The sequence below is a fragment of the Aethina tumida genome, chromosome 1 (genome assembly GCF_024364675.1).
Source record: "Aethina tumida isolate Nest 87 chromosome 1, icAetTumi1.1, whole genome shotgun sequence".
Taxonomy (NCBI): Eukaryota; Metazoa; Arthropoda; class Insecta; order Coleoptera; family Nitidulidae; genus Aethina; species Aethina tumida.
In genome coordinates, this window is record NC_065435.1 from 53,118,457 (window position 1) to 53,134,133 (window position 15,677).

The 15,677-nt window shown below is 27.9% G+C and overlaps 2 protein-coding genes across 4 annotated transcripts in view; both read left to right on the top strand.

Annotated features, from left to right (window-relative positions):
• Positions 1-353: 353 nt before the first annotated feature.
• On the top strand, positions 354-2,469 carry LOC109594377 (mitochondrial intermembrane space import and assembly protein 40-B). Of its 2 annotated transcripts, XM_049970636.1 has the most exons (3): positions 354-736; positions 795-994; positions 1,706-2,469. In XM_049970636.1, the coding sequence occupies exons 1-2, from the start codon at positions 493-495 to the stop codon at positions 986-988; spliced, it is 438 nt and encodes a 145-aa protein (XP_049826593.1). In that variant the 5' UTR covers positions 354-492; the 3' UTR covers positions 989-994; positions 1,706-2,469. The 2 variants fall into 2 exon arrangements, with proteins under 2 accessions (XP_049826593.1, XP_019865159.2); XM_020009600.2 differs by lacking the exon at positions 1,706-2,469 and having other exon boundaries at positions 795-1,195.
• Positions 2,470-5,739: 3,270 nt separating this feature from the next.
• The window catches only part of LOC109594646 (protein similar), a 74,748-nt gene continuing 64,810 nt past the window's right edge, over positions 5,740-15,677 (top strand). The window contains exon 1 of one of the 2 annotated variants that reach the window (XM_049970629.1): positions 5,740-6,006. In XM_049970629.1, coding sequence (XP_049826586.1) covers positions 5,969-6,006 — 38 coding nt within the window. In that variant the 5' untranslated portion in view covers positions 5,740-5,968. Of the gene's footprint in view, positions 6,007-11,614; positions 11,778-15,677 lie in introns of those variants that run through there. The other variant, XM_020009884.2, reaches the window with a different exon arrangement.

Below are 15,677 nucleotides of genomic sequence, written 5' to 3' on the forward strand. Positions count from 1 at the left end.
CCTATGTCGGTCAAATTTTTCTCAGGTATGGAATGTTTATTGCATTTCTGTATCTAATTGTCAGTTCTACCATTGTGAAATGTGATTATGAGTTTTTACTACTACATTGACTTATCATTGTTAGTAATTATCATTTACTTTTCGTTACACTCGCGTAACTGCCGATCACCATAACCTAATAGTTACATTTCAGGAACCTACAAAATCCCGTCGAAGCAACTGCCGTTGATCTCAAAAGAAACGTGGTGCAAGCAGTGTATAATCTCTTTGGCGACACGACAGCAACGGTGGATATTGATGTTTTGAAATACAATCCGAAACAGCTAAGAGGCATCTTGAGAGTACCGAAAACTGAGTATATCAAAATTCGCAGCAGTCTGACCCTATACAGCAGCAATTATTTCGATCAACTTACGTCGTTCAAAGTACACAAAACCAGTCCATTGCTTTTAGCATTACAATCTAATAGCAGAAACTACACACATTAGCAAAATGTCTCACAGTCGAAGACTTGGTCCCAACAAAAAAGATTTGGTCATATTCGCATCCGCAGACGACCATAAAGCACCTAGTAAAATAAACTTGCCAGAACCTGATCCCCAACCTGGATTAATATTGCCCAATGGTGACATCAATTGGAATTGTCCATGTTTAGGTGGTATGGCCACTGGACCATGTGGTGTCGAATTTAGAAATGCTTTTAGTTGTTTCCATTACTCTGAAGCTGAACCTAAGGGTTTGTTGTTCACTGCTTTGTTCTTTACCCAGTTTTAAATCCAACTGTTTGTTTTCAGGAAGTGACTGCTATGATCTGTTTAAAACAATGCAAGTATGTATGCAGAAATATCCTACACTCTACAACAAGGATTTAGCAGATGATGATGAGATTAGTCAAATAGCACAAGCAGAAAGTGAAGCAAGGAAGGATGAAGCCAGTAACAAAGTTCCAGAGAATGTTCCTGAAAACAATCCGGGGCCAAGCAAATAATCACCTGTAAGAAATGGACAATAGTATACATTATTTATGAACTTCATTAAAGTCATTACAAATGTACATTGGATTATTAATGAGTTTTTATATTAGTTTTTTTACATACAGATATTAGTAATATGTAGAGTAAGAGTCTAAATTATGTCGGCAATGTTCTTACAAGTTTTTACTAATATGGGGAACTGAATAAATGGACGATGAATATTAGGTATATTTTATTTTTACCTTTTCTAATTTTCAAATATTTATAGTAAGTAATTTCTGAACAATTAACAATTAATTTTATTGAAATTATTGTTTTACAATGACGGTAGAAATTTTTACAGATTCCATAAGATGTGGTTAACTTTTAAATTTTTTCGTAACAAGAACAAACCAACTATTTGAATGACAGATTAATTGCACACCAAAATTGCTAACATTTATTTTCTATTTATAATACGTTTATTTATAAATTTTTCATTTGATTTATTTGCCTTACAGATCAATTTTTATTTATTTAGTTTTAGGTATTACTTCAATAGAATATCAAATTTTCAAAAATTAGTGTATGAAATGGACATGCGCGATTAAAACAATTTCTTTTATTGTAGTTGTATAAATATTTCATTCTCCTTTTTATTTTCATGGCTAAATGACGAAAATATGTTTAGTAAATAATTATTTTTAAAATTCTAAGCTTAAAACAATGCTATTTATAACTTAAATTTCCAGACACAACCGGGAATCCGCTCTCCATATTGCTACATCGACGCTCAGCTAAAAACAGTCCAGGAATAAGAAGAACATGGACAAAAGGAACCAGGATCCCAAAAATCTAGTACATGCTACAGGGAAATCAGTTCGATTATTATTTTTATGAGGTATTCCTTAATTCATAGTAAAAATAATTCTCTAAAATATTAAATTTATTTAAAATTATGTAATAGAATAACTTACAAACATAATCAAATGTTAATATGTTGCGTAGGACAAATATCTCCAAAAGGCAAAAGATTTAACAAATAATACCATAGAAATTACCCTTAAAAAGGCATAGAGGAGAGTTCTTTTTTGAATTTTGAATAAAAGGATTTGTATAACAGTCAAGATGGTTGACTGTGGTTGTGGATGGAGCAATTTGGAATACGCAGTTCGAATTTGTAGTTTCATTCGTAGTTCCTGAAGATATTTATATTCTTGTAGTAATACACAGTTTCCCAAAATGTCCACATTTTTATGGGAAGAAAATTGTTAACTGTTACATGTATTGGACATGGTTGATTGACAAGTTTTACTATAGAATGAATTACTTATAACTGAAATATAATCAACTGTGCCAATTTCACTGTGATATTACATTTAAGTAAGACTATAATGAAGTGGATATTTCGAGATACTGAATATTTCTAAAATACGTAACTAAATTTATATTTAAGCATAGTTCTAAATTAACTATTGTGATAAAAAAAAAACTAAATAAAGATTAGGTAACTCAAGTGAATTTATTTTTTACACCAGTGATTGTTGTAAAATCTATCAAACTGAATATAAATTGATTAATTATATATGTTAAAGTTTTAATTATACATAAATGTGTTAAAAATAATTTTTATTATCATATAATAATTAGTGATATAACGCAAAAATATTAAGGACATTGAATAATATAAGTGAAAATGAAAGTATACAAATAAAAAAACGGAATATATAAACTTGTTTTTTATATTTATGTGTTCATGAACTTTGCATATATTAGTAATATTATATATGACGTCTGTCTGGGATAAAAGTACATCTCAAAGACGTTCTGTTTATATCTAGGGCGCCCTCAGGACTCATCAGGGAAAGCCTATTTTATCCGGACAATGGTTCTAAACAAATGAATACATTAAAATAATAAAAGTCTCATAATATTATCAAAAATTTATAAATAGTTTCTTAGCCTGAGATGTATTATCCCACTTTACCTGATTTTAGTGCTTCTTAACATGGTTAAAGTAATTATATTCCTTTTAAGTTTGTGGAAACGTGTATATTAGTTTCAAAACAGAAAGGTACCAAATTCGAAAATGTAATTTTATTTAACTTGTGCTTCTATAAATTCCAGCCATATATTTCAGTGCAATAATTAAGCTAGAGATCAATTATTTCTCATCTATTAAAATAAAATTAAGATTTATTGTTTACCTAGAACGTGTTTCACGTTCAAATTTAAAGACTTGGTCGATTACTACTTGGTTTGTCTTGTGTCACTAGTATTTTCTTAGGATTGAATTTAATTTACTATAATGAAAATATATTTTTTAATATTATTTTTATCAAACTAATGGTGCTTAAATGACCCATCAGGAATCACTTATGGAACCGGTATATACCGGTATTGTTGTATTATCGTTTAATTTTAAAATTTCAAAATTTTTCTTCTTGGAATAGGCAACTAATTTATTTAATAGTGAGTCATCCTTTGTATGTATATGTTAATTATGTTAAAATGTAAGAACTTACTTAAAGAAAAAAAAGATTTTATATAGTTAAATATTAAAATTATTTGCAAAATATTTAGAAAATAGTTTTATGTCAAATCATTTTCATTATTAAACAGGACATCGACCAATGATTATTAGCAGATAATTTTAATTGTTATTTAATCAATTATGTGTTAGTTTTAAAATAAATAACTTTTGATTTCGCCTATAAATGATGATGGTCAAACACTATTGTTAATTTTGTATATATTTAATATAATTTAATCGCTGTACTCTGAACATTAAAGTCATTACACATGTACATTAGATTATTTATGAGGTTTTATATTAGCATTTTACATACAGTTTGTAGTAATTTATTAAGTTGTTAAAAAATTTTGCCAATATGGGAGACCAAATAAATAGACGATATACATTATATTAATAATAAATTTCAAATAATTAATACATATTATAGTTTTTATTGAAATGTTTACATATATTTCTTTGCAATACTGTTTATGAATTAACCAACTATTCGAATTACTTGTATTGACTAATTGAATACAAAATTGCTACAAATTATTGTATTTCGTAATTTTATTATTTGCACACTCATTTTATAATGACATATGCCTTTGAAACACTTCATATTTAAGAAAAATCAATTTTAAATTTAAAGAACAGAAATAGACCATCAAGATATACACTTTAAATCAGTCTATATTTGATTTAAAAGATGCTTCTTGGAGTTAAATTAAATGTGCAGTTAAAGCACTTTATAATATCAAAGCTAAGCAAGCTGACTGGATAATTGAAATGAAATAGGTTCATTATTTCCAAAACCATCAAACTTTTTCCATCTGTAGTTGATGTCTCTGGAGGAGGTAGACTTAGACAATCGGTTAGCAAAGTCAACAAAAAAATTCTACAACTTTCTGTATAGGACCCATTTAGAAGACCAGTTGAAATTACGAATGATTTAGAGAATATTTTGTTAGAACTGTTCTTTTCTTATGAAAACAAGTTTAACTTGCATAATTCTGATGGTTCATTGTATAAGGCGTTTTGAGAACAAGAGGTTCGATCTAAAGTACACAGTCGGTACATTTAAACATGATACTGGAAATATAATGATTTGATGATAGAAAAAATAATGGAATAATATTGCATGCACATGAAAATATGCCAATTATATGGCGTTTTCGACATAATAATGATCCCAAACATATTCCAAACGTTTCAAGACAATAATAGACAGTTTTGAAATGGCCAGCGCGGAGTCCAGATATTAATCCCATTGAAAATTATTGAGAGATAAGGAAATTCGATCAACCTGTATAGAAAAATTTTAAAATTCTGAAGAATTGTACGGTGTGCAATTGTTACGGGATGGAATTTAGTTCAAAAACAATATATCCATAAACTATCTATTAGAAATAAATGCATAAAAGTTATAAAGAACAAATTATATACTTAATTTAATAAAAATTAATTTATTTTTTGTATTTGACTTCTCCTTTTGATTTGAATTTTTAAATTAATGATAAATGAAATTAATGTTTAAAATTTTATGTTGAGTGTTTTATTTGTTGATATAAAAGAATTTTTTAAAATTTATTATTATATATTAACACACTATAAGCGGGTCGGGTAAAAATACCCGTCTCGAGAACTGTTGATTGTTAGCTGGTCGGTAATTTTTACCTTTTTGAATGTACTTACTTTAAAAGCGGGGTGAGATAATTTTACTCTATTGGTTTACATACGGGACTTTTTTTTTGTTATAGTTCAACAACTTAGTTTGAATCATTTTGCTACCCGCCTATAGTGTGTTAATAAGAAATTATAAAATAAAATTGTTTCTGATTGTAGAAATTTATTATGCATATTTTTTTTATTTTTATAAATATTAGTTGTCATAAACTAATGTTAATATTATATAAATTGTAACATAATTAAATTGCTGTACTCTGTAACTTATGTTAGATTTTACGCCGTTCCTTTTAAAATAAATTATTTATAGATTTTTGCCGAATTTTATGAAAGTCCATCCATCTAAAAGTACTTATTATAAGTCAGCTAGGAAAAAACCAGATGTCAGATTAAAAACCGATAACGTTATCGTACGAGATAAGTTCACAAATTAGAAGACAATAGTTGGTAATAAGTCATAATAGTTGAAACAAACTGCAAATATTAAAATTATTTATTAATTACATGACGGCCGGCAAATAAATAATAATTAATCTGTAAAAACGACGACATCTCTAACTCGACAAGGACTCGTGGAGCGTATCGTTATCCCCGTTCGCTTTTAAATTGCGCGCGTTGTTTAGTTATCCACTATGCCAGCAGTTGTCGGGAAATGCAGTTTGTTTTGTCGCCTGATACTTCACGTCGTATACAGAATATTGTGAGATAATTTGTTTGTTTCTGTGAATTTGTGTTTACAGTTTTGTGAGTGACTGTCGAATTTTGTGTTGTATGTGTGCTTCCTTAGCAGTGTCTAAGAAGTGCACGTTTAACCATGGTTACGAAACAAAAACCACCGAAAGAAAAGCGCAGGTTGGTAGATACAATTTTTCGTTTGTGTTCAGCGGAAGATCTCAGCTGTTGCTGGAAGTTGAATTGGCTAATTGAACGGTTAATTGGTCATTACGGATTGTTGTTGTTGTTCTTTGCCGGACCAGAAACAAGAGGTGTCAAACCTAAAGAAATGTCACATTGAACACAGTGCTGGTTCTCGTGGTATTTCATAACCTACTTTCCCTTCTTTTAAATCAAAAGTCGGCTACCAACAAGCCTAAAATATGAAAGGCACACGAGACGTGTGTAATTTTTTTTTTAAATGTGCGTAACATGTCTGTCGAACATTGCCAGCTGATAACCCTTATGTAATAGAACCCCAACAACTTTGTAGTGGCATCGTTTGATTATATTAATACGGTGGATCCGCTACACCGTAAACTGACGATTGAAGGTCTTCATTTGTTTATCGTTGCAATTTTAATTCAAAATCAAAACAACGGGCGCCGGCCTTGTGCCGTATTTGGTATCGGGAGCAATCACAAAGAGGGTGAATCAGGTTGAATGACCTGGCCTTAACCTACGTTATCCTTTTATTTACCTGCCAAAATATAACCTACGTTTCCCATTGGAATTTTTTACAGACGCGTCCATTAGGATTTATTTTTTGAATAAACAATATTGTATTCACAGACGGTTACGTTCATCCCCGTGAATAATTTGGTCAATAGGATTTAAATTCCAATTGGACATTGTGTTATTTGATACATTCATTAAAGTCCGTTGTTTAAGCAAGACGATTTGCTATTGATTCTAAACCAACTAAATTATTTAGTTAATATCGGTCGAGACTTTCCTTTCGTGATTCCAGTTTCGTCAGTTCCAATCCTTATATACATATTAACTACTTTGATATGTGATAAGACTAAGATGTCTTATTTATTATTTAAATTTTTGGGCCATAATGCGCTCATTATCTAAGACATACCAAATGTTACAATTTGTTTATTAAACTAATCTTTTAATCGATTAGCTAATAATCCATGATTGTGGAAAATTTGAAAAAAATACAAAACAAGTCATTCGATGATTAAGGAAATTACATTTTATTCATTAAGTATATTGATATTGATTTGAATTAAAAAAAAATTGTAAAAACATATTGAGTGTATTTTAAATTTTGTACTAAATGTACGAAATTATATAAAAGTGATAGTATGTAACATGGCCACTTGATATATTGAATGCAAAAATATTTTCATAAAACACGTGCTTTTTTGTAATAAACTTGTTAGAGAAAATATGTAATAGTTCTACTTACATAATTTTATTAAATCATAAAAAAATTAGTAAGTTTTGTTGTTAAACTATTATTTTTATCAAATTTTTATTAAAGTAATGGTTAAAATAATTATATAAAATCAGAATATATTTTATGTAATTTTGGTTGTAAAAAATATTATTTTTGTTGAATTTTTATATAAAATTAAGGATAATATTAGTCATTAAAGCAGAATGAATTTTGAATAATTTTTGTTCTTAAGAGTATAATTTTTGTTGAATTTTTATTATATAAGTTATTAATAATATTGGTCATTAAAAATTAACATAATATTATTAAAACAGATTAAATTTTATATAATTGTTGTTATTAAAAATATTTTTTTTTTAAATTTTTACATAAGATTAGTAATAATATTGGTCATTAAAAATTAATATAATTTTATTAAATCAGAATAAATTTTATATAATTTTTGTTATTAAAAATAATATTTTTATTCAGTTTTTACATAAAATTAGTAATAATATTGGTCATTAAAGATTAATATAATTATATTAAATCAGAAAAAATTTTATTTAATTTTTATTGTCAAAAATATTGTTTTTATTGAAATTTTATATAAAATTAATAATCATATTAGTCATATTTTGTAATTTTTGTTATTAGATACATTATTTTTATTGATTTCTTATATAAAATTAGTAACAATATTAGGTATTCAAAATTACATTTACAAATAATAAAATGAGATTTATATAATAACTATAATTTTGTTTAGTATATTGATCGATGGTTTACGATAATAGAATTTTATCACAAACCATATTTGGAAGTGATTATTTTATCATGAGAAAAATCTTACTTTATTCAAACATCTCATACATCAATAAAAAATATGAAATTATATTATTATAAAAAATAACTAAAATTTCATGGGGTTCTTTATACCCCTTATATGAAGGAATACTACTAGTTTTGATTCTTTTGACCTTTTGATGTTTATTAACTTTGTGATACCAAAATAAAATGTTTTAATTGAACATTTATTTTAATTTTTATTAATTTCCAATTTTATTATTAATTTTAGGACTATCAGAAATTCACCCTCAACAAGACAAATGATAAAACCTCACGTTATAACTGATTAATTAATTGTTTCTTTTTGTTTTATCTAAGTAAAAGGATAAAACCGATGAGATTTAAAAAAAAGTATATAGTTCTGCATTATCTTTTGTTTGGTCAAATCGAAAGTAATATTTGCTCGAAAATCAAATCGTGATTGATTTGTAATCAGTGGTCAGAAAAGAATCTAGTAAGAAAGAACTGAAACTGATACAAACAATTCCTGATATTTATCCCTATCTTTTTTTGTTTAGTCTTAAGTTTCCTTTATGATATAAACCACACATCAGTAAACGTACGATATTAAAGAAGTTGATTCACAAAAAAAAATAATAATAAAATTGATATAAAATAATTCTGCCTATGAAATTTTTGTAGTTTTACTTCCGATTGTGGGATTTTATTGCTTTGTTTGTTTCTATTCGATGCGGTAAGCAAATTAATATGAAAACAAATCGTGATAAATCCAAACAATAGATAACGTTTTCCGTACAGATTGTCAAGGGAAAATGCGTAACGCGGAAGTTGACTAGATTCCTGACCTTGCCAGCTTGTGCGCAATGTACCTTTGTCATTGAACTTGTTTTTCACCGGTATACATTCAAAAAACGAAATCAAAATGTACTTCCACCTTCCAGTTGTGTTTATAATGAGCAGCACGGTGCGTTAGACGATCAAACCTTCCTCAATGTTTGTTTGGGAGCAATTACCGTCTTTATTAGGTGCTTGACAAATATGTTTTTGAGGTTCTAAACGTTAGAATTATAAATCCGTACTTACGTTTATTGGTTTGAGATGTTTTGAATTTTATCACATTTAACTTAATTTTAAGTTTGTTTGTTGTATTGCGTTGGTTTGACAAAATGACACAACAATAACATGTTATCTCTGTACCGAAATTCTTTTATTTGTAAGTAACTTTAATTGGACCCTCATGTTTCGTCTTTCAAACACGCACTCTGACATATTTAGATTAATTATGTTTAAACGTCATATCCTGGTTGATTTATTACTTTCAATAACGCGTCAATAACGTCTCGACAAGAATTAACAATAGTTCATTGCACATGTTGCACTAAGCTAAGATTAACTTTAATGTTCATTATTGGACTGATTAAAAATTCTTAAAGTCTTTATTACGTAAGCGATATTTGTAAATATTTTTGTTTGTCTATAAACTTTTAAGTTCTTAAACAATTTTATGTCTCTTTGTTTTTTATTATTTATGTAAACTACTCTCAAGTAATCGACCAAAAATGATTTAAATTGGTTGGCTTTAGCTTTTACGAATGTTTCCACACCATAGAAAAAATGCCATGAGCTCATTTCATTTTAAAACGTTAATTGCCATCAACCCCCCATGGTAATTATCTTCTGTATTTTTCAAATATTTAAACTAATGTTTGGCAGAATTTAGTAGACTGAAATAATCTTTTGGTTTATTATTATTACTTTTTTTTTAAACGGTAAGAACTACAATAATTTCAAAATTATCATTAAGCTATCTTATCCATTAGTAATTTGTTTGAAATGTCACAATTTTTACATTAGTGAGGTTGAATTGAATTTTTTTTTTAAAAACAATAATTTACCATCTATTTTTCATAGATAACAATATCAAATATCTCAGAATAAACCAGAAATGTTATAGTTATCTAAAAATAAGTTATTTTATCACAAATTGTATATTTTTGAAAAGTTTAGAAAATAAATTTGTTACATTATTTTGAAATTTATCAAATGTCAGTCCTCGAAGATATTTCACAAACAATCAAAATGTAGTTTGAGACGTCAGTTTTTTTGTATCTGATCAGGAAACAACCGAAATTAACCACCCTGTACATAATAATAGTATTTAAGTTTTTGAAACTACTGTCAGTGGTGCAAAATCATTAAAACTGCTTAATTTGAACCCCATTTGTTCCATTTTATTAAAATCACGTTTCTATTTTATCTATTTAAAATTGTGTAAATAAATGTAAGTTGTGTTATTATTATTTTTTTCTGATATTGCGATGTCAAACTAAAAAAATATGATACTAAACGATAATTTTACACTAAAAACATTTCTAAAATAATAATAAAAACGCTCCAATTAATATCATTATCAAGATACGTATATCCCAGATCATTGTACTCATCGGATGAGATAAATTTTCGACATTGACCTGTGGAGAGGGCGAAATGATTAAAACTTTTAATCCAAAACATTAATTAAATGTTAAAAATTAAATCAACTACGATTGATCGTTCCGCATGTTTTATTTTTATTAATTGACACGAATTTATTTTTGCGAACAATCTATTCCGTCGGTCACTGAAGACCTTCCATTTTAATAACATTAGAACAAGGTTGGATTATTGCAGTTCCATGTTCAGACCTTCAGTTTGCGAATTTTTTTTTTTTAATCTTGGCAATACGCTGTTTTTCGTCACTCCTTGACCCGGTTTGCTCTGGCAGTTTTTCTCCAGTAAATGTAAATAATCGCCGGTTAATTATCTTTATGATCCGGCCTAAAAATAGCTCGTTTTTAACCAAATTACTTTCTATTGTGCTCAGATATACGTACATAACTTACATAAGGTGCGTTTGCAATTGATTGCAAAAATTCACCTTTTAAAAAGTTTGACCGATTTTCATTATTGATTTAATAGAAAGTTGGACTTCGCCGACAACAGTCATCGATTAGTTTAGCCTACTATTATTTTCACGGCAGCCTTGAAATTTGCAAAAATAATAATTTAGAATAACTTCTAATACACCACTGTTTTTATTTTATCACGTTTTTAATGTGCTGAGAATAATGTCATAATTATTTTACTGTTTTCGATATGAGACGTTTTAAATTGATGATGATGTTGGACACGATTAAGCTGTGTTTATGATACATAAACGACCTCCCGACCTCACATTTTTAAGAACTATAAAATTGCATTTCTATTTAATCACCGAAACCCGCGTTGATAAAAACTGTTGCTTTTGAGTACCTAGTGCTTTCGTAAGTGAGTATTTTCCACGACGACCACATTCTTCTACAAAGGAACAAATTGTTTGTAAAATGGGATATTAATGATAATTTAAACTAGTAATTAATATGTTTATTTAGTTATCATTAAACATTAATAGTCTTAAATTTGTTTGGAACTGCTTCGGATCATCATTAGTGGATACAAATCTGCCGTGGACGTCGGTGCATTGTTTCGGTTCTGTGATTTAGTTTATTGTGATGTTCGTTCTGTGATTCCAGTTCATTTTAAATATGTATCCGTATGTGCCTCCGTATTTTCCTAGTCCGGTGAATCATCTATCGGTAAATCCGTTGACGGTCAACCATCATCTACCAGTCAATCCTGTGCCGGTTAATCCGGCCAGATACTTTCAACGGGAGATCGACATTAAATTTTGGTATGTTATATCGAAATTGTGGTTTTTATGGTTTCACTTATTTTAGTTTGGAAATAAGTTAAAATGATATGTCGTCGTGTAACGACGATAAAACACTGTTGTAAAAATCACGAAATAGTTTTATGGAGTAAATCCAGGAAAAATATTATCTGTAAATTTTTGTAACAATGTTAATGAGCTCAATTTGTAGGTGGAATCAGTCAGTTAGTTCAAACATTTTGCTAGATATTACTATCGTCAAGAGGACAATGTATGTGCTATGAATAACGTGTCTGTCTTTCTAAAATTGTCCTAAGTAAATAGTATTACCAAACAATCATAGAAAACTTAATAGATTATTAAGAAACTATTTAAATTTGGTTACTTCTTGATTACCAAATCGATTTCCAATTAACAATCATTTAACTAAATACCTCAGTTCTTATCATCTTCAACAAATTCCAAAAAGGACCTATGTGATCGACTATCTCTTTATTCGTGATTAAATAAAAAGAGCAAATTGCACCTAATGACAGACGTAAATCTTGTAATTTTATTATAGCATTTATTTTCAATACGTGCTTATAATTACTGCAATTACATTATTGTGAACAACTTTAATAACTAACTTATTAATTAATTTTCCTGAATATACAATACGACCAATAAATTTGCGTTATTATTGTTTACGAATACGAAACTGATCTGATATACTGCGATGTTCGTACTATTTCATGTCGAGCCCGATCTATTTTTTCAAACCCTTATTAGGCCCCACTTACCTTCACCAAACCGCAAAATCGGTGCGATCGGAAACAATCTCTTGTTTAAAATATTCGATTGCATTGTAATCGAGATTCGATTTAGATTAATTGCACGCCAACTGCTGTGACATTGGCGTTTCGATAGATACGTCGGTGCGAGGCAACCTTAAGTCTTTTTAGTTCCTTGTTCGCGAGCCTTGTATCGTGGAATTTAGGAACCGATGAATTATCACTTTCTGATTCGGTCATGAAGTGAAAGTTGGCGAATGTCTAGGTTTTAAATTAATTTTTAAATGTCTGAGAAGGAAATGAAAAATTATTAATAATCACCGTGTACGCGCGCACCTTTTACGTGTTGCCCAATTCGAAGTTTCGTAAGAATTAATAGGAAAAACAGATGTTTTATGCATTTTTTAATGTTTTATTATCACTCGGGCGAATGTTGACGTCAAGCCAGACAATAAATATTTAAAATCTATTGACATCGAATGTTTACTGATGTGTACATTATTATAATATATTAGATTCCAATATAATATATTAGTCCAAGTACTATAAAATATGTGGGTAAATTAATGTTTATTCGTTACTATAAAATATTGCTTCAAGATCTACTTATCGATTCATCGATCGATATTTAGGTTGATTTAACCGCTGACTAAATACAAAGTCAATAAATATTGAAAGTATTGTCAGTGTTATTATTATAGTAAATTTGATTAGCAAACTAAATTTTTTTTACAAATATAAATTGTATATAGATGATTGTTTATGTGTTCTTTTTATAATTTAAATTATTTAAACATTAAGTGTAAAAACATAAAATTATATGGTTTGGACGCTTAAATTTACGTAAAAATAATATTTATGTAATTTTAATTATGAATAGTTTTTATAGATGTGTACATTTAGTTTATTATAAAACTACATATTTTTTTTTTTATATTTGGTTACAACGAATTGATTAAAAAAGGTATATTTATTTATTTATAAAATATATAAATTGCATATTTATGTATGTAAAAATATGGATAACGGTCAATATTTACACTTAAAAAGTCTACAAATTTATAATAAATGTCTTACATTTCAGAATGTTAAAGTATTTAGTTGTGGAATTATCTATTAATGATATCAAAATAAAAAAAAAATTTTGAATCTCGTGAAAATAATTAAAAATATTAAAAAAAAACAAAATTATTATAAATAGAGACATTTATGATTTAGAATGTAAATCGTTTATTTGTAAAATACCTGATAAAATATTAATTTCAAAAAAATTAATTGTAAATAAAAAAAGTACATTTATTTTATTATTATTTCTATGAAAATATTAAATTAAGGATTTCGAAAAGGGTAATATTTAAAATCTTATGAAAATAATGAATGCAGTAAAATTGATATTTAGTCTTCAAAAGAGTACAAAATTATAATAAAATGAGACATTTATAGTTTAGAATGTAAATCGTTTAGTTATAAAATCCCTGATAAAATATTAGTTTCGAAACAATTAATTGTAAGTAAAAAAATAAGTACATTTGTTTTATAATTACTTCTATGAAAATATTAAGTTAAGGATTTCGAAAAGGTTAAAATTTAATATCTCATGAATGTAATGAATGTAGCAAAATTGTCATTAATAATCACAATATGTGAAAATTTATAATAAAAGTAAGGTTTACATTTTAAAATGTATATATAAAATTGTTGATAAATTATTAATTTCGATTTATTTTGGTTAATTATAAGTACAAAAAAATAGATAACATATATTTAATTTTAGCTGTAATGAGGATGATAAAATTCAGAAAAGTAAAAAAATAATAAAATACAATAATACACAATTAATTCACATTTGTGTACACATTTCAAAATTTGGCTCCTTCATTAATTACAATTATACAAATAAACAATAAACTCATACATTTATTTTGTCAAAACTACATTTTCTGTATTGGTTCCAAAACTGTTAGTTGTCACATTCCTGTGTTATCATTTCAGTAGTCACTAAAGTGAAAATGACAAAATATGAATTTCTTTGAAAAGGCATAAAACAGAATAAGCATCTGATTGTCTTTTTGTTAATAGAGATACTTATGTTTTGAATTATCTTTTATGACGTATATGAACTTTTAAAAAAGGTTACCATAAAATACATTTATCTTTAATTTTAGTATTATCTCTACCATAATTTTGTATAATTTTCCTATTACCAGCAGTATTTATAAAAGATTTATGGATAAAATAAACGAATGTGAATTTTATCAGGCTTTTAATTTTATTGAGTAAATATTAGATATTAATTGTAAGCCATAAGTTTATTTGTGCGCTTGAATTTGCTTTGTTACAATAATATTTAATTATTCTTTTTAATGAAGATAGAAATTGTGATCAGTTAATAAAAATAGTCAACCATTTATAGATGTGTGGTATACTCTTCTTTTTTTGGACTTAATTTATTCATTAGTGAAACTGCTTTTGAATATTCTTTAACATCTTGTGCAAATATTATACGTGTTACATAAATTCATATAAAAAAATATCACATAATTAATCATAATTTATTCGATATTTATTATTTATTATCAAATTTTTATACGATTATAATTAATAATTAAAAAAACATAATTATGTGTAGTTCGTTCTGAATACAACACGAGGTGTTTGCACGTGTTTGTGCTGTGACTATGTGCACTCCGATTCGGCTGTTCAGACATCTGACCGTAAATTTTTGTTTACGCTAGTCGCACATATCGCCACACAAACGCAGCCTTGGCACCGTGAGCCAAACTTGACGGCGCACAGTTCAACGACACATACGAACCAAAGTGCATAATGAGCCGACCTCACGCTACCACGCCGCCCATCCTTGGGACGATCTGGCGACTGTTAGAACGAAGATCGGTCTGCTGTCGTGGATCAATTTGGTATTCTTTCGACCGGGACAATACCGAAACCGGATCATTGCATCTCCGAAATGTCGGAAGGCTGCGGGTTATCCGATGACGCGCCGTTTAATGTCGGCAGAAAATGGAGAACGCAGGAAGCTTTCGAAGAAATCGAAACGAAACCGCAGGTTTCCTATCGCACGCGAAAAAACCCAAGGACGTCGCGACACGTGAAGGATTTATTAAGTCTAACTTTCATTTGCAATTGT